At 33.8% G+C, this 21,950-nt stretch overlaps 2 protein-coding genes and 1 long non-coding RNA gene across 8 annotated transcripts; 2 read left to right on the top strand and 1 right to left on the bottom strand.

The window, feature by feature from the left end:
- Window positions 1-289: 289 nt before the first annotated feature.
- On the top strand, window positions 290-3,875 carry LOC105265159 (BTB/POZ domain-containing protein KCTD9). 3 transcript variants are annotated; one of them, XM_011302528.1, is made up of 7 exons: window positions 290-515; window positions 736-870; window positions 1,179-1,343; window positions 1,430-1,593; window positions 1,666-1,907; window positions 3,028-3,357; window positions 3,490-3,875. In XM_011302528.1, the coding sequence occupies exons 2-7, from the start codon at window positions 755-757 to the stop codon at window positions 3,604-3,606; spliced, it is 1,134 nt and encodes a 377-aa protein (XP_011300830.1). In that variant the 5' UTR covers window positions 290-515; window positions 736-754; the 3' UTR covers window positions 3,607-3,875. The 3 variants fall into 3 exon arrangements, with proteins under 3 accessions (XP_011300830.1, XP_011300815.1, XP_011300823.1); XM_011302513.1 differs by having other exon boundaries at window positions 291-515; window positions 749-870; XM_011302521.1 differs by having other exon boundaries at window positions 292-515; window positions 749-870; window positions 1,681-1,907.
- Window positions 3,876-11,790: 7,915 nt separating this feature from the next.
- LOC105265131 (uncharacterized) lies at window positions 11,791-13,484 on the bottom strand. Its single transcript, XR_892050.1, has 3 exons — window positions 13,323-13,484; window positions 11,963-12,038; window positions 11,791-11,870 (listed from the first exon to the last, which is right to left on the bottom strand). It is a non-coding gene; the product is annotated as an uncharacterized lncRNA (long non-coding RNA).
- LOC105265134 (octopamine receptor beta-2R-like) lies at window positions 11,795-21,879 on the top strand. 4 transcript variants are annotated; one of them, XM_011302486.1, is made up of 4 exons: window positions 11,795-11,886; window positions 12,181-12,280; window positions 15,706-17,225; window positions 19,141-21,879. In XM_011302486.1, exons 3-4 carry the CDS (start codon window positions 15,958-15,960, stop codon window positions 19,229-19,231), a joined length of 1,359 nt encoding a protein of 452 aa, XP_011300788.1. In that variant the 5' UTR covers window positions 11,795-11,886; window positions 12,181-12,280; window positions 15,706-15,957; the 3' UTR covers window positions 19,232-21,879. The 4 variants fall into 4 exon arrangements, with proteins under 4 accessions (XP_011300788.1, XP_011300779.1, XP_011300804.1 ...); XM_011302477.1 differs by lacking the exon at window positions 12,181-12,280 and having other exon boundaries at window positions 11,798-11,886; XM_011302502.1 differs by lacking the exons at window positions 12,181-12,280; window positions 19,141-21,879 and adding an exon at window positions 17,602-18,623 and having other exon boundaries at window positions 11,798-11,886.
- The last annotated feature ends 71 nt before the right edge of the window (window positions 21,880-21,950 follow it).

Here is a 21,950-nt window from a genome sequence, read left to right as displayed (position 1 = left end):
CCGAAAATGTAGTCATTAAAAATCCAAATAAGTACAACTAACAGCAGTCTAAAAGGGTTCGTAGCATGCACCTGGGAGAGGTTGCATCGCGGAAGATATTACGAATAAATTGAATCGTTTTATAATTCAAATATCATTAAAATACATAATTATATATCTATGGATAATGATCATCGAGAAATAATGATGTTTAGTTTTATTCAATTTTTGAATTTCGTTGCTTGCCGGAAGTTTCCCTTTCACTTTTCGACTGATTGGAATTTACTGCAACAAGCGATCTCGCCTCACACATGCGCAGTGCAAATTATTCACTACTATGGCGGATCATGTTAAATTGCTCCGGGAAGTTGATTACTATTCTCAGTTTTCTGTACATTATTCAATGACTCGAATCTCTGATCCGTTGATTTTTGGATAATACCCATTGGAAAACATTGTACTGATATGTTAGATCTTTGGGTTTCGCTATGAAAAGGGTTATATTGTTCGAAAACGGCACAACTGTAAACGGAAAGGTATTTATTTTATTCCATTCATAATTGAATTTCTGCAAGTCAAGCTTTTTTTTCGCCTTGTTCAAAGTTTGGAAATTTTAATTTGAATAGTTTCAAAGTGTCCATACTGGATGTCAATTGAATTGTGCTATGGTGTTATGAATAATCGGGGGATTTTTTGAAGAGTCACATAAAATTGGGATGATGTTCTTAGTAATGGTCATGAACATATGCTGTGAAGTTTTTTTTCCCAGGTTTTTATGGTGACACATTCAGTAGATGAACTTCTGAAAGCAGCAAGTGGAAAATTCGCTATTACAGCAAAACGGATATTTACATCTCAAGGTGGAGAGATCGACGATTTGAAACTCATTAGGTGAGCACCCATTGTCATGGTATAATATTTACAAACAATTTTATCTCAGTAGAATTACTATTTTTCTACTCAAGTTCTTTCACTCGAATTAAAAAAAATAAATACATGAATGTCGTTATGGATCTACCTAATAAATAAAAATTATCAATGTAGGATATCTGATCATTTACATTTCAGTTTTTATATTTTTCGATGTAATATTTAAAGTCCGTATATCTATTTTTCAGTATTGAATTTTGTTATTTTTTATTTTCGAGTGAAGAATCAACTACGTTTCCCTTCATTAATTTACACTTGCAATTTTTCAGAGATGACGATATCCTTTACGTATCTAGTGGTGAGGAGTTCATTTCTAAGGATAAAATTTCAACCCCCAGTTGTCCAGAATGGGTGACACTAAGCGTAGGTGGTAAATTATTTACTACGACTAGGAGCACATTGACACATAAGGAGCCAATGAGTATGCTAGCTAGGTAATGCTTTAAAATATTCAATGTCTTATTAAATAAAATTTTTCATATTCAAAATACCTACACGAAATTTTCGGAATTACTTTCAGAATGTTTTCTGAAAGTGAAGATTGTTCAGAATTCAGAATACCGCCAAGTAAACAGGACACAAATGGGGCCTTTCTGATCGACCGAAGTCCCACATATTTCGAACCACTTTTGAATTACCTCAGACATGGACAACTCATTATCGATAGGAATGTCAATCCTGCAGGTATTTTTACAATAACCTTATTATTGACCTGTCAGTAAAAATAAAAAAATTATCAGAATAATTTTAGTACAGTTATAATTCCTGTAGGAGTACTGGAAGAGGCCAAATTTTATGGTATTGAAGGTATAGTTGGTACCTTGGAGGAAATGGTTATTAATGAGGGAACAAGAACAAAAGGAACTGAAGCTCTGACTCGACGTGATGTTCTGAAAGCAATTATGTCGACCCCAACCACATCTGAACTCCGATTCCAGGGTGTTAACCTGGCTGGTGCCGACTTATCGAGGCTTGATTTGCGAAATATCAATTTTAAGGTTAGTCGTATTGAAACAATATCAAAAATTAAAAGTATTTTATTCAAGTCGAATGAAATCAGTGTAATCATGAAATATGACCGAATTATAAAACCAACAACTAAATGATTACATTGAGAGGTAATGTTGGAATTGAGTGATTATCTCCAGGCGGAGAAGAATTATAAACAACTGTAAATTCATGACACATATAGTATGGGATAATAAATTAAGCACGGTCTCAATATTAGACCATTACTGCAATCCAAAAACTGTACACAGAGATACTTGTTGGTAATTAATTGCTCATTCGTCTCAATACATGATACATTCTCAATACCTCGGAAAATATAGAGGATTGAAAACTTATTAGTACTGGTTTTTATTATTTTTTTATTTATAGGACATAAGTGATTTAGGTTGTTAACCCATTGCCGTTCCAGAGCTGTCTCCATTCAACTGCCACGCCAGCTGTCAAGGGAGTGAGTTTGATCAGGGGCATATGTCGAGTCAACTCTATAATCAGTTTTATGTAATTTTGTGTTTTTACATATTATTTTATAAATACTTTAATCACTCTGATGAATAAAAAAGTAAGTGATGTTTGTCAACAATACCAAAATAGTTACCGGACATAGCTTTATTTTTATCCAACTGCTTTCTCTAGATTTGAGAGCACGGCCCTGTAACTCACCACAATCGGAGCATCACCGTAACTTCACTACATGAAAATTCACAACGTCAGTGTAAAAACGTTCAATCTTTGGCTATTCTTACGACGGAATGGCAATGGGTTAATCAATATATGGCGAGGTATGCGGAGAGATTTCACTTTTCAATTACATAGGTAATAGGTTGAAATAAAAAAAAAACCATTGTCATCAATTGTCATCTATCACTCAGTGTGTTGATAGGGTTGATAAATAATGAATTGTTGAAGAAAGGCTGGAGAGAAAAGTGAAAACAAATGGTGGGGGTGGCAGTGTGATAAACACGTATGAATACGACGACGCAAATTTATATAGATAAAAATCAGTACAGAATTAATAGATTAAAATCATACTCTGAATTTTACACTGTTTAGGTTTTTCACTTGAATTATTTCATATTTTGTTACATTACTAAAAAAAATACATTTCAGTATGCCAATTTACGTGGATGCAATTTATTCGGTGCCAATTTATCCGGCTGCTTCTTGGAACGAGCTGATCTATCATTCGCTAATCTTGGAAACGCTCAATTAGTTTGTGTTAAGATGCTCTGTGCGAACCTTGAATCAGCCAATTTGCATTCTTGCAATTTCGAGGATCCCGGTGGATTATCAGCTAATATGGAGGGGGTCAATCTCAAAGGTGCTAATCTCGAAGGGAGCAATATGTCAGCAGTTAACTTACGTGTTGCAACTTTGAAGAATGCTGTTCTCAAAAATTGTGTCTTGAGATCTGCTGTTTTAGCCGGAGCTGATCTAGAGGTATGGTAATATCACGATAATTAATCAAAGAGGAATTATCTATCATTGTCATGACAACAATCGATAAAAAAAAATTCGAATCTCCTGTTGATCCTGATTCCTATAATTTGATGATTTTTTCGTTCTTTCCAGTGCTGTGATCTATCGGGATCTGACCTTCAGGAGGCAAATTTACGAGGTGCAAATTTGAAAAATGCAGCATTCGAGCTGATGCAGACTCCTCTGCACATGTCTCAAACGGTGCGATGATGATAACTCTGTGATAACTCCAACAATGGCAGAATTATTTTCATTTCAACCAGTAAGGCCGAACATTCCATTCTCAATTATACTGTAGATTTGTCAAATTCTGTTCCAATCATCCTGAAAACCATATATCATTTAGAAGCTTTCGTTACACATACATTTTCCAATGAGGTAAAATACATATTGATAATATATGAGTGTATACAAAGAAAAAAAACAACAAATAATGTTGAATAATTTATACAAACATTAATCATGTTTTTTGCAATAAAATACGTCTTAAAATGACATATTTGTTTTCATATTTTTTTTTATATCCACAGGAATAAAATTTAAATTATGATTAATAGAAGGTTTGAAGTCAATAAGAGTCTGCCAAGGAAAAGGTGCGTTGAAATAAACCAATTTCTTCATTACACATATTTGAAGCGCTGCCGAATATGTTTAAATTGAAACTAATGATTTAGGGGCTATTATAAATATGAAAGATATAGCCAGGCGATTTTTTGAGTTTAGAATGTGCCATTTCTAATCAAAATCTCAGGAAGATATTTTTTCCTTTTACCAACCGTTGAACATTTTTAAGAATGAATCCACATTTGTAATTAATACTTTTGAGTTAGACTAAATTGACAATAATCTGTGAGAAAAAGGATAATAAACTGAGTTGATCATCCTTAATAGAAAGGAATTTCGTAAAAGTTATGAGTATTTGGATAGAAAACACTTGTGTTTGAGAAAAAATCATGCTGAACAAAATGATTCAATCTTTTTTAACTGTTGAAATAAAAAAGTTTCAATTGAATTTAGCCTCTCACCCCTCTCAATAGCTCAGTGGTATTGATGGGAAAAGAGTGGAAGCTGAAGAGAACATCAATTTATCGAGTCATATTTTTTGGGAGAAAAGCACCGAGGAATGAAAAGGAGGAGTAGTAGTAGTAGTAGTATGTGGTACATAGTAGACAGAGTTGTGGATGTAGAATGCACGTCCCCCGGGTGAATCGATGGAGCGCCTCCTCCAAGCCACCCTTAGTCAAATTCGGAAGTATATAACATGCGCGCGTACTGCTCAAATGTCTTATATTTTTCACATTTCGTGTTGGGATAACACGATCTTTTCCAGTGAAGTTATAGAATTTCTAAAATCGACTGAGTATGAGCTCTTACTACAAGCAATTCGCACTTCCTTCAAAAATTAATTATACATTCGATTTATTAATCAATCGATATTTTTTATTATTTCAACGAAATCGGTGAGCAAATCTTGAGAATTCCAATTTTGCCTGGGAGAGAGTTCAGCCATCTAAACGATGCGAACAATCCCCAATCGTTCTGACGAGATACTAGAGTGTTACGGATAAGAATAATGTACTTGATTTTGAATGCCTGATTAATTTGACGGAGCTCAAAGAGAAACGGTTGATACTTGAGCATCCTTTTTTTTTTCTCGTCTTAGCTAATGAGTCGTTAGGTAATTGATTGGCTTAATCGTGACTAGACTCGAAAAGCAGAGAAATCACTGTGATATCTGCTGCTTTATAAGTAAAGACGTGCGATGGGGATCTATATGATTCACACACCAGACGTTCATGCGAAGAAGAGTTCAATTTGAATAGTCCTCATTCGCCACTGTCATGTCTGTTTTATTATTGTTAATTAACAGCTATAATACCTCTACCTGGACAATTTTCAACTGCATTATGAATTATTTATTTGAAAAACAATCGTTGTGATACTAAGAATTATATATATTCTTTTCTTTATTCAAAGATTTTTGCATTAGAAATTATTCCATTTGAAATGCTTTCCATTTAATCGGCGAATATTCATGTACAGTGCACCACATTGGGTTTATATCAAAATCGATCCAGGTATTTTCCAGTCTTTCTAAAAATAAAACTTTTGGAATGTTGATTTTTAACAATTTTTATTATTTCCAAATAATTATTTGTGATTGACACAATCGTGCCACGCGTAATGTGTCAATCACATCCATAATCTCAACTTATGCAAATAAATCGTAAAAGGTAAACTACAAGTTATTCTTATAGGATGACCGTTTTACAGATTGCTCGTATTATTAAAAGATTTCACCTGCAAATTTGTTCGTCTTATTGAACTTTTGTCGAGTGCCGGAAAAAAAAAATGAAACACCCTTTTATATCACCAATTTTCTATCTTCTATGTTTAAAAAAATTTTAACTGATGTGATAAAAAATGTTGTTCATTGGTCGACATACGACTGTAAATACTTTTGTTATTTTATACAATTAAGGCGTACTTCCATCTAATATTATAATATTTACGAGAAAAGCTGTTCACAGACAAGGGTGAAAATTTATATTATTTGATTTTAATCGAACAACCTTGCAACTAAGATCGACTAAGGCCTTAAAATTCAACATAGCTTGTCCTTGTAGCTGTAGATGTACATGAAGTGACTGAGACAAAAACATTAGTAAATGTTGTGGTTTCTTTGAAATAAAATATAATTGGTAGATAGAGGATGGGAAATGAAATGAAATGATATGATATGATATGATGTGTAATTTAGTTTGTATCGAGAGGGATAGAAATAAAAATGAGAAGTGAAGGAAGAGGGTCACGATCGCCGGTGGCAGCCCTCGCATTGGCCTTTTACCCTTCTCCTCCTTCACCCTAAGCACCTGGCGCAGAGCTTGCCGCCTGCCTCCTGCCTCCTACCTCCTACCTCCTACCTCCTGCCTCCTGCCTCCTGCCTCCTGCCTCCTGCCGCCTCCCTCTCTTCGACCTATACCCGGGTAATCGTAAATATTCCCCTCCACTTTCTTCCTCTCCCTCTCACTTGGGCGCGTTCTCTATCCTCTTTTTTGCCACCCCTCGCCGTTGGTCTGTCGAGGCTCATTCAAGCACGGCCGGTCGACTCCGTGGGACTCGGGCATTCGATTCAGTCGCGGCCAACCTACCACATAGCGAGATTTTATATATGCGCCCGCGCAATACAATTCGCTCTCTCTCACTCAGTCGCTTTGTTATTCATAGATGGCTATTGCCATCGAAAAACATTATCATCATTTTCCATTCGACGCCTCAAAACTATACTCATTAACTAACAGTGCTCAAATAAATACATCAAATATTCCAAGTGTTTCTTCCAATATATACCAAAGAAATTCCAAAAGAATAAAACTTCAACGACTCCAGTGAAGTTAGTAATGAGTGATTCACCTTTTTGCCATCGACTAAGATATTTGTGTGAATTTCAATGAATCAGTGTGGAAAAAGGATTCGCAATCAGTGATGCACCAAGTTTGATGGAAAATCAGGTGGAATCATCATTGAAAAATAATAAATTGTTTAATTAAATATGTTGGCTTTTAGTTTCGCGCTCAATGATATCTCCATACAATTAACGTCTGTGTAAAAGGAGCCTGTGACTACAGCACAGTGGAACAGTAGGCTCATTTGTTTGTACGGTAACGCCGAAGACACCACAGTGCAGTGCAGGGCAGTGCAGTGCAGTGCAGTGCAGTGCAGTGCAGTGTTATTTGATGAATTTATACGAGCAGAGTCACTTTTGACTCCATCTTTCTCAACAAATTTTATTTATTCGTTCTTATAATTTTCTTCAGTGCATCGATTCCATCTTTATTAGTGTTTGTTCATTAGTGGAAATGAACCAAATTTTACAAATTGTGGATTAATTAAGAAGAGACGTTAATTAAGAAGAGTTCAGTGTGAGTTTTCCCATCAATTCTTTATGCCGTATATTCTTAATTTTTAATATTTTTCATTAATGCGAAGATTAAGTATATATTGTAACAGGCCATTCTCACATAAATACTAGTATACGTACAATTTCAACTTTTGGTTATTCCAAGTCCTTCAAACCCAAAAATAAAATCATTCTATACGTGAGAAAGAGACAAGACAACTTCGATATTTGCCAAATTTAATATTCTTCAATGGAAGCAGAAGGATATCATATTCGTTTCCAAAGTATTTCAAATTAGCAGCAGTAATATACTAAGTACTTGAAAAATACTCCAGGTTTATTCAATTATTCTATTACACATAGACAAGAGAATGTGTCAAATCTTGCTGTTGGAAAATGTCGACTGCGCAGCATGAGAGATTTTTCAGCAAAATTTGACGCATTCCTGTCATGTGGAAAGGCATAAACCAGATAAATTTTTGATAGGTTGTCTTTGCCCAAGTATTTCATTTACTCGTTTCTGACTAATTGAAGGGAAGAACTTTTAGGAAAAATAGTAAATTATTTATCAACGACTAAACCAGGTTCTGTGTAGATTATAATAAATAACGCGAAGCAGTGCAAATCTATTGGCTCAAATTTGAATAGCGAAATTTCTGCATGTAATATTAATAATAATGACATAATTAATTATTCGCTATAGCATTCAATGGAATACGATATACCAGTGAATTATCTGCTTATAAGTACGATATAGATTTATTAATGGAAATATTAAATTGAGCGTTGAATCAATGATATTCTCATTTTCGCGTAATTAGTTATTCGTTCATTCATTTCACCTATTCATCACTGGCTCTTCAGCTAACCTATACCCATTAATAAGAATTCATAATAATAGATTGAACAAGTGGTAATAATAATTAAATTATTATGTTAAAAAATATTGTTGATTTTGAATGAAACTTCTTGCGAAATAATATGGAAAATATAATATGGGAAAACATTGAGAATTTGGAGTTAAAGCATTCATATTTTAGAGATGATTCAATTTTGTCATAAATAAAATAATGTAATGTTTATGCATAATTTTAACCATATTTGAGTAAGAATAAGATAAATAAAGGCAGAGAAAATCCTATTGAATCAGGTAGTTTCTGCCACATGTATTTGCAAACAGGAGTATATATTATGGCCAGTGATTAATAACAGCTCGATCAATATTTTATCACATGTTCAGGGCTAGTGTCGGGGCCCAGTTAATGCAATGGCCCAAGTCCATAGCGTGCTAACTTCTCCAAACAAATGAGTCTGAACGACCTCCAAGCTTTAATGTGCTGCAGTCTACCTAGTGGGTTGATGCGGCAAGACTGCTTATATTATTCGGTAGTTCTCTCATTTACCTCAATTTCTCTATACTATCCATTGGAGAATTATAGTCGGTATTGATTGAATTTTCGCAAATTTTATTCGTGATCATGATATTGATGATTTATATATATATATATATATAATATCCAATTACCTGTGAAATTGAGATCAATACATAGGCTATGGAACATTCACTTTAAGGTGGGAGTTGCACATCATTGTTTTTCCGTAAAAATATCTTGGCGATGAATTAGTTGGCGTGCGACATTCAATTTTATAAGTAAAAATAGCAATTTTGGCTCCATGCCCCAGAATTTCAACCAAAATATATTAAGAATGTGAAAATTTTGAAGTAATCGAAGTAAACGAAGGATATTTAGAAAATGTGATGATTCATCGAGAATTTTTTTAATCGTGCTAGGTACTGAGAATATATTCACGTGCATGAAATCTGTACTTACGAAAAACATTATTTGAAATTAACAATTATAGTTATGAAATGGCATATCACAACAATATTCAACACTGGCAGAAAGAGTGCTACTTTGACTTGGCTTTCTGCTGCCATCATATCGAAATACATATGATACCTATTCAGTGAGTTGTCTGTAAATTACAATTTAACGCTCTATGGCGCGACATACTAAATGACAGATTGTGATTGCGCGCAAGGGTTTTTCCTATCACTGCCATTCAATGTACCATCATTTTTTTGCTTTTTTTTTTTCAAAATGAGGATGTGTCATGCTGGTGTACAGTACAACTAACGTATACCTCATCAGTGAAAAAAAATTAAATGATGATTCGATCAACAAATGTGTTTCATTCAAATTTTTTGACATTCAATCTCAAAAATTCACAATCATTTTCAATTTCTGACAATATTTCCATTCAATCTAATCCCTTCATTTTTATGACTGACAACATTTGCTTTAATCCTTTTATTATTAGACTTTTTATTCAGGCTTCATGTGGTAACACATGAAGAAATTTCATTCTTAGAAATACAATAAAGTAGTGAATAATGATGCCTAAACAATTGATAAGCCCGCCATCAATGTATTGATTGCAAAGGAAGACATTCACACTCATCTTATTAACTCATGCGTGCAGTCGCATCCTTGCGGTCGCCTACTTGTTTTTTCTTGCATGAGCTTTTAAAATGGCTAGCGGTAGTATTTTCACTAGAGACAGCGACAGCACTTGGTCTGTGTAAGATTACAGCAGCAGGAGCACTAAGCATTTTTCCACAATATGACTAGTGGAATATTTTAACCCAACCAATCCCATCGTCTATCTATACACGAAGTTTAAGTATATAACTCGCCTATGAGCTCTTGAGAAATATTATTAAACATATTCTTTTTTTGTGCATTGGTTAATATGTGATGAAGAAAAACCCAACGTGAAAACGTGAGATGTGAAACTTTCATCATGTACCATGATCTCTTTTACGAGAGATCTCGTCACTAAATTAAACTGAGCCCGTTGCTAAAACCATTAGAAAATTGGCGTAAACGCCTGGGATTTGAATCTGCGGCTCTCCCCGTTGCAGTCTCATGTCTTTAATCACTCCATCCTTTCCCATCAGTATAACTGTCATTCTATTTAGATCAATAATAGAGAAGATACGTGCATGGCAACGGATTGACATTCCCTATCCTGTTAAGTTATGATGGACCAGTACCTATAAAGGCCGTGCACGGCGCTGCGGACCTCAGCGGATTTCCCCTTGCCAGTCTCAACCCCACGAACCCGCGAACCCGCGAACCCGCGAACCCGCGAACCCGCGAACCCGTCAACCTGCGAACCCGTCAACCTGCGAACCCGCGAACCCACCACTCAACAATCTTTCAACAATCAAATGTCAAGCTGTTTATGTCAAGTCTGTTTATGACTTTTCTTCTTCAGATTTCCCGAACGAAAAATACTATTGACTAAAATTCGGAAATGGCAAATTCAGAATAATAGAAATAAATGGAGTAGTGGATTATAAACAACTATTAATACTGTTTTTGAAATTGAATTTCGCAAGCATTTCAAGACAATACTATACAGCTTGCTCCATGCAAAGTCAAGAAATTATCGTTTAATTTTGAAAAGTTGAATTAATTAGCACATCAACTCACGGTAACTACCTAGGTGAACTCGTGTCTAATAGACTGGATTCAATAATTTGGAATAATTCTCAAATTCCATTCAAACTGATACAAAAATATTTTTGTGCATGTAAAATTCAAAGACTGAAGATTTACTATTCGATTAAGAAGTGTTTATGCGATATTTTGGCTCAGAGGAGAAGTAAAGAGGCAGCTTAATTCGAATGCATAATAAAATTAATTTTTTTTTTTAATGTCAAATATCGAAAAATTTCAACATGCCCAAGTGGAGTTTGATCCTACAATAGTCTATCTACACAGTCAGTTAGATAGTCTGGCAATTGAAGCGACTATTAATTTTCTCATTGCCAATGAAATTTCCATCCATTTCAACTCATTACACTCCACCTTATCTGTTGGATCATGAAAATGCAATTGTTTCAGCTGGTGGAACTATGCTCCGTATTTATCCAATGTTTTTTCGACGTCTTGAAAGAGATGCAGCGCAGTTTCGGCTGAGGCCCAGACTGGAGAATCTGCAGGTGGACAAGACTCAGCCAGAGGCTGAACGAGAAGGTCGTATAAATGTTTACGCAAGAAATGTTAAATCTTCATATTTCCGATAATTTTTTATTATCCAAGTCTCATATTTTCAGACAAAATTTAAGGACAGTTTGAAAGAATATTAATAAATGCAAAATTTTTGCCAAAGTATGGTATAAGTCTTTCATTTGGGAATTGGAAATCATTGTGGTTTATATCACACAATTTATACAACGTTACCACGTATTTTTTTAAATTTAAAAATGGATAAAATTAAACTGAAAAATCGTAAAAACATTTCTTGATTAAATAGTCAATCCTTCAATTTTTTAATAATTTAGATTCATATATTTTTATAAACTCATTATTTATATTTCCAGAGGATGCAGAACGGCTAAGACGAAGACTGGGGAGCGTTTTGGTCGACATGGCGCAGAAGTCTCCTGACTTTGCTGTATTTTGGGACGTATCAAATGCTACACAACAGCGACCCTTCGGACGGCAGCAAAGGCAGCAGGAAGAGTGAATACATAATGACTAAGGATGAGAATGGTGGGAACCTGCGACATAGAGTGGGTAAGTCATTAGAATTATGTGATTTGCAATGGAATTGTTCAATCAGGCCGTTAAAAAGTCAAATATTTCATAATACCTGCCAGAAAAACATGTTTTTTTTTTGGCATATTTTCAGTAATCTCCAGCTTCAGTATGATTGCGCCGTAGAATAACTGTTGAATAAGATAAAAAAAAAAAAAACAAAAATAAAATGCTGTTGATAATTGGTAAACTAATTTGTGTTAAAATAATTCACGGAAAATTTTTGAAAGCGACAATTAAGCAATTTATGACAATAGCACGTGGTTGTTTCAGTGGCGGTAGATCGTCGAATTCCATGTGCGATCAAAAGTATTGAGCAGCAGTTATTGCATCCATTTTTGACGTGTTTAATGTCTTTTATCAACATATCAACGTAAGAGGAGTTCAATAAAAATTACCTCACAAGTTCAATAATTGTGGATTAACAAATGGCAATTAAAAAAAAATGATAAAACGAATTTGAATTTTTACATAATACATATATACATTATTTTTAAACAACAGATTGTAATTTTTTTCTAACATCATGCATGAGGCACACTAAATAATTCGTTTCAGAGTTACTAAACTTTTCCACACACCTACAGGCAGAGTTTTTATACTTTTTTTTTTTTATACCGATGAGCGGTAGAAAATTGACTTTCTCCCGCCCTTGATGTATAAAATATTATTAAATTGGTCAAGTGTTTGTCAGATTATTTTCTATCTTTTGATATTGACATTTTTATATATTTATATTGACATGTTAAACGTTTGAATTTCAATGCAGCCTTTTGCTAAATCATTATTCCTAGATAGCTTCTCAGTGGATAATGTAAGGATATTTATAATATTATAAATGATCACGGGTGCAATGCATTACATTCAGTAAGCCGGACCGACGGGCAATACGGAAAACCTTGAGACGTGTAATTGAATGATGTCGTTGCGTAATGAACGACCGGAACTGGCGGTCGTTGTCAAGGATGCATGCGATACTAAAGTGCTTTTGCCTTTTCACGTTTTTTTTTTTTTTTATTGTTTTCTTGGAAATATTCAATATACTCGTGAACATAACAACTAGTCTTTAATCTATGAAAGGAAGATCACCTGCGAGAATTAATATTGGAGAAAAAAATCTTATACTTTTTTAGTTAATTGAGAAACATTTCACTGATCAAATTGAATTGATTGAAGAGAATTTGAATACAAGGATGTAATTGTTGGTTTGCCTCCTGAATTAGCGATTCAAGATTCGTTCTAGTTCGTTCTACTATCCATGTGTTTCAATAAATAAATTTCATGGTGCCCATATATTGAGCTTAATAGTATACAAACAAAAATTAAGAACCAATCATAAAATACAATACAAAACATCGCAATTTCTAGCACACTACCTTCTATTATTAAATTGTACAATGCTATTTTTAAATTACCTGAAAGCGAACGTGCTACGCGTGCGCCTAATTGGATAGCGATTTAGGCATACCATTTTACGTAATTAATATTTTTGTTTTCTTCCTGAAAATTGATAAGATTGGACAAAATGTTGTTTACATTTTTAGTTTTTAGATCGAAAGTGTATATTTAAAATTTTCTTTGTCAAGATAAAGAAGCAAATAGCGATCAGTGGTTGATTTTCGCCGCCAAGTTGCCCGTTGCATCTGCGACTGCTTTTGATCAGAGTGTTACTTCCATCAAGTTGGCAGGCAAAATCTTTCCACTAAGTGTCACCTACTACACCGAGCATACAAAAAAAGCATACAAAAAAAGCACACGTTCTGGAAGTAGGATGCAGTATCATATAGAATATTTCTCAAATTATTTGACAACATTTGGCTATATTAATTACAGGACTGGATAATTATTTTAATAAATAGTTAATGTATGGCGTGCTGGAATACCTGAGTGACGAGAAAAAAAAATGTAAATAGGCCCTGTACTCGATGAAAGTCAAGCGGATACATTCATTTATTTCATTTTTTTTCCAGAATATTTCAAACAAAATTTGGTTGCAACATTTATGCTTTTCAAATGGATTTATGGACTGGATACTATTCGTCAATCGTGTGAGCTGTAAAACTTTGAAATCAGGATGTCTAATTAAATAATGATTAGACAGCAAGAGACAAGTGGATACTTCAGCAACTTCATTTTTTGGATAATAGAGAACGTGAAAAATTTTTTTTATATATTATGTATTGTTGCAACACTAGAGCGATATTCTTCTATATATATCAATACATTACGGTCTCGGCTTACATTCCAAAATTCATCTCATCTAATTACAATGCATCAAAATAAAAAAAAATCAATCAATCAATTGCCAATATCGCGACACGTTTATTCGTATAGCTGTAGCTTTCCATTTAGAAATGAGCATACAGAAATCAGAATGAGTGAATTCCATAAATGCTGGCTCTTTTATTTGCAAAAATTTTTATACATCTTAAACAAGATTTCAGGCAATTAAGTAGTTATTTTTATCTTAAGGACGTAATGCACTACATTCGAGGCCAATTCGATGTATTACGTCCGCGTGACGAATATCTTTTTTTATCACAATTCTGTTGAAAACCGTCCACACTCTCCTCTTGACATTTCATTAAGAAGGGGGAGAGATGGAAGCCACTAGTTAGATAGCTAGAGAATCGAATGATAGAATAACTCATGAAAAAAAATTACAATTTTGTGAGAAATTTAAGAAACAGAAATCTAAATGGTTCCGAAATGAATAGGTATTTATTTTGGTTGTCTACAGTTGACACGAACAATGATATGAATACACTGTCTATTGCACAATGCTCATTTAGCTCGCCAACTGCTTTTACTTACATGGTTAGGTGTTATGTGATTTGAAAATATTAGTTTTCCTACAATGAAATATAAGTAAAATTTTGAGCCACCATTGCCTATAGGCTGCAAATATATGCATTGAAAAATTTTGGATACATACCACGCAGGATTACAGATTTTTGCCATTTTGAAAACCCGTGAAGTAATGATTGTCAGGAGAATATGCTAAAAATATTACAATCATACCTATAAATAATTTACATAATCATTTTCATTTCCATTATTTCGGTGAATATGACTTATGATGATCCATTAAAATAAACTTTAATGGAAAAAAGTGCATCGAATGAGTACAGGAAGAAAAAAAAAATTGTAATTAAAAATTTGTTTCTCACTGTGTCTCTTGTCTTTGATTAACTTTTGAATTTCCAATTTTCCAATTTTAATTTTCAATATTTCGTTTATTATTGAATATTCAATTAGTCAATAATGATGATAATGATAGAAAAAAAAGAGAGGTAATCGATATGCTAGAAGTTGTATCCTAGTTTTAATAAAAAATGGAAAAAATATAATTTACCAGTGCTTACATGAGCGTGAGTGTGAGTGTGAGTAGGAGCGGGAGCGGAAGCGGGAGCGGGAGCGTACCCCGGTAACTCATATCTGAGAGTGATGACTTTTTGGACAACCCCGTCGTGGCACTCGGTAATGAAACAATTGATAGCACATAGTCAACTTTCTGGGCTGACGAGGAGACGGAAGCAATAGGATCATCATCAAGAAATATTAGGGTCGTCACAAGTGATGCTAAGATTCAGTTGTTGATTGAATTCCAATGAGAGGAATATTATCGGGCATTTGTACAGCCCTATGCTAATTTTATTATTTTTTATTCTTGTTGGAATAATTTGAAGGAGTTAGGCAATGAGGTTAGCGGTTAAGAAAAGTATATATGCTTTGTCTATTTTAAATTAACAACATGAAAAACTAAAAATGAATAATTTTCCTCAATTTTTGTTCCAGATGTTGGTGAATTTCAACTTGACGGAAGAATAAGCCCCGTTGAATCTGGCAAGTGTTTTTGACTGGGTCGGCCATCCGGTCGTCGAGCAATGGCTCGTCGAGAAAGATGAGATCCATTTTAGTACAACATCTTGTCAGTACATCAATAACTTAATCAATTCTAAATACGCAATCCTAAAGATATTGACGGAGATAATCCGAATAATACTGATAATCGCGGTCGCCGTCGTCGTCGTCTCCGTTGAGCCGAGGATGGCGACGACGCCGGATTCGTCGCATCCTATGGACACGACGACTCCGTTGGCGAAGTTAATTAACACATTCGAGAATACAGTCAACAAAACAACAACAACAACAACAGCAACAACAAGTACTACTACTACTGCTACTACTACTACTACTACTACTAATGGGACGTTATTGTGGCCTGAGATGCCTGTTGCCCTCTCAAAGGGATGTTTTCTCGGTTTCATCATAATTGCCGCTGTATTTGGTAATTTATTGGTGATAGTGTCAGTGATGAGACACCGAAAATTACGTATCATAACAAATTACTTTGTTGTATCACTAGCATTTGCTGATATGCTAGTAGCAATGTTCGCAATGACATTCAATCTGAGTGTACAAGTGACTGGGCGTTGGTTGTTCGGTTTGTTTATGTGTGATGTATGGAACTCTTTAGACGTTTATTTCAGTACAAGTTCTATACTACATCTCATGTGTATATCAGTCGATCGGTATGTGGCCATTGTGAAGCCATTAAAGTACAGGACATATATGACTAAGAGAGTCGTCGCTTATATGCTGATGGCTTGCTGGCTTGCCCCTGCAGTGATATCCTTTTTACCCATTTTCAACGGTTGGTATACAACATCAGACAACAACAAACATCGTCAAAATCATCCCGATATTTGTGAATTCAAAGTTAATGAACCCTATGCTATATTATCATCGAGTATATCATTTTGGATACCATGTTCAATTATGGCATTAACTTATTATGCGATATTCAAAGAGGCCAATAGGCAGGAGAAACAAATGCACAGTAGAATGGGCAATGCTATGTTGTTAAGTCACAGGCCAAGTAGAGATTTGAATAATTTGAATGGTGAATTAAATAGCGGCGGTTCATCCAAAACACTAACATTAAACGAAGTCAACATAGATCATCTGCATACACCAACAAAGGACAAAAATCTTATCAAGATGAAGAGAGAGCACAAAGCAGCTAGAACACTGGGTATTATAATGGGCACTTTTATTGTGTGCTGGCTACCATTTTTCCTTTGGTATGTTACCACAAGTCTCTGTGGTCAATACTGTAATTGTCCAGATATCGTGGTTCACATTGTATTTTGGATTGGCTATACGAATTCCGCCCTAAATCCCCTAATCTACGCCTACTTCAATCGCGACTTCCGGGAGGCCTTCAAGAATACACTTCAGTGTGCTTTTTGTTCACTCTGCAGAAGAGAGCCATTAGATCTCGAGGCATTGGACATACGTCGACCATCACTGAGGTATGGTATAAGTACCTTTCATCTTAGTAGTTGTATGAGGCAATGTTGACACATTTTCCCACAAACAATTAATTCGATCAAATACACATTTTATTTTTCTTTTCTTTTTTTTTCTTCCATTATCACTTGACACGACGTCTAATTAGAAGCGGCTATGCTGTCACCATTAACACAATTATGGTCGTTGTAGCAAGGAAATTATTAGTGAATTCATTTCCGAGTCCATATCAAATATTCACTCAAGCGTATATACTACGTACTTTGATCGGAATTAATGATAATTGGATGTGGTCAAGTCTGTTAAACGGTCTATGTCTGTGTGGTGAAAAAATTTACAAACAAACACGCTAGAAACATTCCGTTGTGCATTTTCTAGCTTACCAGGCTATTTGTGATTCACCTTATAATGAGCTGCCGATATACTGCCATGGAAAAAAACAATATAGAGCGTTGTGGCAGCAACGAGATGGAAACCTAGCGATGGATCAGTTCATTATCAACGGACCGCGTTAAATATTAATAAATTATTGGCTCTTCAAACTTAATTAGAGATAATTCAGGACACAGTGAATTTTATTTTTAAAAAATTCCGTCAGAAGCTATTAACTTTTTCCATTTTTTCCGCAAAGTGGCTACAGACAATTTCAATGGGAAAAATTCATAGAGGTGTATTAATTGACGTAAGATATGACATATCATTCGAATTGAAAAGTACTTCGAAAGCACTTGAGCTGCTCGGCGATTTTTTTCCAGTTGTAAAAAATTCGCTATCGTATACTTTGTCCTGAGAATATCGAGATTGGATAATAAATGTCATAGTCTGCAAATCTCGGAGGAATCAACTAAAACTTCATTGAAAATTAACACGAAATTAACACGTTTGGCTGAAAAAGATGAAGAATTATATTATATTAAGAATACAATTATGTCTAGTCTATTGAAGGTCTCCACTCTTTAATGCTGCTTTCAATAATTTCTGGAAATCATTTAAAAAAACTATGTGCATTGATCGCTCATAATACTCTATTTTACCTTACTCATTTGATTTCAGCCGAAATTTATAATTCGTTGATTTAAAATTTCAGGAATACTTTTATGCTCACCGACTCCTTCTCTATATTGAAAAAAACATTTTTTTTTTTTATATTTCCGAAAAGAAGAGGGTATAAAAGATTTTCTGGAAATTACTGGAAATTATCGGAGAATCTAATAACCATAGAATAACTCTTTCTTGCAAAAAAAAGTCATACTTATAGTGTACCAAATCGAAAATTATTAATGACAAAGATTTGATTTTGTTACAGAGTTTTGTTAATTATTTTAAAGAGCTATGTATCTGACATGTAAGAGAAAATGCCAATGCTGATCAATCTCGGTTAATATGTTATTGACAGAGAATAAACAAGAATGAGAAATGATACTGTTATTGTCTAAATGAAATGAGGTGAAAAAATACCGTATAAGAGAAACTTGAAAAATCTATTAATAAAATGATTATTATTATTTTTTTTTTTTGAGAGTAGTGAGTCAAATAGGATATGATACTATCATTTTATTATACGATTTTTGATGCTTGTTAGTAATTCCAGTGCCTGGATATGAAAAATAAAAAAAAGAATTAAAATAATGGATTTTTAACTAATTGTAACCCATTGTAACCCGATTATCTGCGTTGAAATGTACGTATATTGCCGTGCCACGCGTATTTAACTATTATTAGTTCCACTCAATTTTGATAAAAAAAAAAAAAAAATAGATATACACATGACCATTAGGAGAATACCGTTCCTAGATATGAATAAATTTGAAATCAGATTTCTCGTCTAAGTCAAAATAAACGAATAAGTCCATTAAAACAAGTTAACAACTAAAGAGAGATGAAGATGCAGTTAATAAAGAGTATTGAAAATTTCAGGTACGACGATCGAACGAAGAGCATGTACTCGGAGACCTACATCAAGCACAACGATCGAAGAGGATCGAGCGAATACGGCAGTAGTCTTTGAGACGAACTCAAATTTAGATTTTAAGACAGTTAACTACAAAATTATAATTTTAATGGACAACATTAAGCAACTCTCAATTTGTTCCACTCACTATTCTCGTTAATATTTATTATGAGGAAGAAACATAATGAGAATTGATTAATTATAATGCAAATATTATAATGCATATTTATTTCTGAAGAAAAAAAGGCCTGAGGGAAGTTATATCCTTTTTATATCACTTCTCGAATATATGGTTTTCTGATGGTTATTCTTATCGATGTTTGAATTTGTACCTACGAATCCTATAAGATGCATTGTAGAAAATATGACGTCGGAAATTAATACATCTGGTGCGAATAACCTCTACCATATGAATGATAGCATGGTCTAATGGTAGTTTAAAATTTGCTTTTTATTAGTTCAATTTTCATAAATTTCTCTGGAAATATCAATCTCAGGCCAAAGAAAAAAAAATGTACATACTCCCCATACTTTCCATGAAGTTCTCCACAAAAAATGTCTTGGTCAGTTTTTCGATTGAAATCCCTAGTTGAGAAATAATCCATTGAATGAAGTATGTCTGGTTCATGCAGATTACATTTTCAAAGTGAAAAAATCATCACTAGAATTCCCAATTTTATGGAAATGAAAATGAAAATCTTCTCCTCCCTCTTTCCAATAGCTGGAAAAATGATTCACAGGCAATTTCGGAACAGAAAATTTTCCTAAATTAAGAGAATTTATATAAAATATATCTGAGTATATTTCACGCTTCAACGACGAATGAAATTCTCAATAAGGATATATATAAAGCTCCGAAAAAAATTGAGTTTGCTAGAAAAAAAAAAAAATCGCCAAGACCGGGCTGTAATTTATTTTTTGAAAACTTGGGAAATTATGAAAAGTTGTAACGCACGCACGATTACACATAGATAAATATTCAAGAAAAATTACGGAACATTTCATGTAATCTGCAAGCAAAGAAATCATCATCACATAAATAACCATCACGGTAGAGTCAAGAAAAACCGTGAGGAGAGGATTTTTGCAGAACGTTTCGCAAAAATTCTTCAGCATCCAAGGAGTTAAAGTTTCGTTCGATTCCAAAACTTGCAGAAAAATTGCGTGACTTTTTCGAATTTTTTCGGTGATAGAACCCGAAAATTTATTGGAAGTTACACATTTTTCATTTCACTGAAAACGATTCTCGATGGCGGATTACGTGAAATACTGCGCAATTTTTGTTGAATATTTATCTCCGCGGGCGTATACAAAATATGGAAAGATTCAAGAAAAATTGAGTTAATAGATTTATAATTTTTCATGTGATTTGGAAAAAATCACCAAATCCGAGTCACATTAAAAAGTGCTAGTCAACAGTACCAATAGGTATTTAGTGGAGTCCATCAATTTAAATGTCGAAAAATACTTGTCTTCAGTACTGTTTGCATCTTTGAATGATGTATGGAGTTTATCTCCTTCAAAATTCTCTTTTTTTTTTGCGGAGAATTTCGTATATTTTTTATAAAAACATTAAAATTCTGAATATTAAGTTGATAAAAATTTCAAGTTAACCAAGGTGATGCATTCGTTGGCCACTTGAAGGAATGTTTTCAACTTTTTTCGAGACGAAGAACGGGAGACTCAGCAGGAGAGATATAATCCATTTTGGTCAATGTTTTCTTTTGCTACATTAGAATTTATGTGCAATGTATTTTCTTTTAGCGAGTTGAAATGCCATTCGCAATAGATATTTGAAATAGAATTGTCTCTGAAATAATTTCTAAAAAATTAATTACTTGTTTGGAGACTAGATTTTTTTTTTTTGGAATTTAGTCAGTAACGACGATTATTAAAGTAAATTCGAACTAGAGAATTGTACTAGAAGTATTTATGAAGTTTGCAACATTATTATTTTTTCCTTTTCCTGTAAAAATATCTTTGATATAATTTCTTTTTATGTAATGAAAATGATTTAGCGTAACCGAAACGGTGATTTATAAATTCACTATGAATATTGTAGTGGAAAGATTTTAAACAAAGTTCCACAACACGCATCGCGATATATGAATTTCGAATGTACGAATGTATGATACGAAATGAAAAAACCAAATTTATTCCGTTTTATGATATCGACGACAGTTGTACCGATCAATATCGAAAGATACAAATAATTGGAAAACACAATCTTTTGATTTTTAATGTTCATCAAGGTGGAACAAATAATAATCGTTATAGAAAAAATAAATGATGAAAAAAAAGGGCAAAAATATTTTGCTAGTAAACGGATATGTTGATTTGTATGCAGTTTCGCCGTAGTGATGACGCACTGCTTGACGAGAGGATGCAGCTGTGCGTCTACATGTTAAATGAGAGAAATGGCAACTTTCTTTTTCTATGCAAAAAGTTTATTTGATGGTAAGAGTCAAGTGATTATAATAATGAGATATAAGGGACTAGCAGAATAATCAGGATGGTTAGGCAGAAATAACGAATGAAGCTATTGGAAAATTGATAATGATTGAATTGGATTGGATGGGTATTATTCCACGGTGGTTACATGATATCATTGTAATAACTCCACTCTGATTGAAAAAATGGTTTTCAAATTTCTTGAATGTAGATAATGGAATGCTATAAGAGAATAACAATAGCCAAATCATTGACATCATTCCTCTTTGTATGTTTTTTTGCAAGTACAGTGGAGACTCTCTAAGATTTCAGGCAGAGATGTAGT

The sequence above is a fragment of the Fopius arisanus genome, unplaced genomic scaffold (assembly GCF_000806365.1).
Source record: "Fopius arisanus strain USDA-PBARC FA_bdor unplaced genomic scaffold, ASM80636v1 scaffold00001, whole genome shotgun sequence".
In the NCBI taxonomy this organism is placed as follows: Eukaryota; Metazoa; Arthropoda; class Insecta; order Hymenoptera; family Braconidae; genus Fopius; species Fopius arisanus.
The sequence above is the reverse complement of the archived record's forward strand: the minus strand, read 5'-3'. Positions and strand labels throughout refer to the sequence as shown.

Coding starts and splice junctions, on each gene's coding strand:
- LOC105265159 (XM_011302513.1), top strand. CDS start 468: ATGAAAAGGGTTATATTGTTCGAAAACGGCACAACTGTAAACGGAAAG. Junction 871..1,178: donor GACGATTTGAAACTCATTAG/GTGAGCACCCAT, acceptor GCAATTTTTCAG/AGATGACGATATCCTTTACG. Junction 3,358..3,489: donor TAGCCGGAGCTGATCTAGAG/GTATGGTAATAT, acceptor CGTTCTTTCCAG/TGCTGTGATCTATCGGGATC.
- LOC105265134 (XM_011302486.1), top strand. CDS start 15,958: ATGGCGACGACGCCGGATTCGTCGCATCCTATGGACACGACGACTCCG. Junction 17,226..19,140: donor ATACGTCGACCATCACTGAG/GTATGGTATAAG, acceptor TGAAAATTTCAG/GTACGACGATCGAACGAAGA.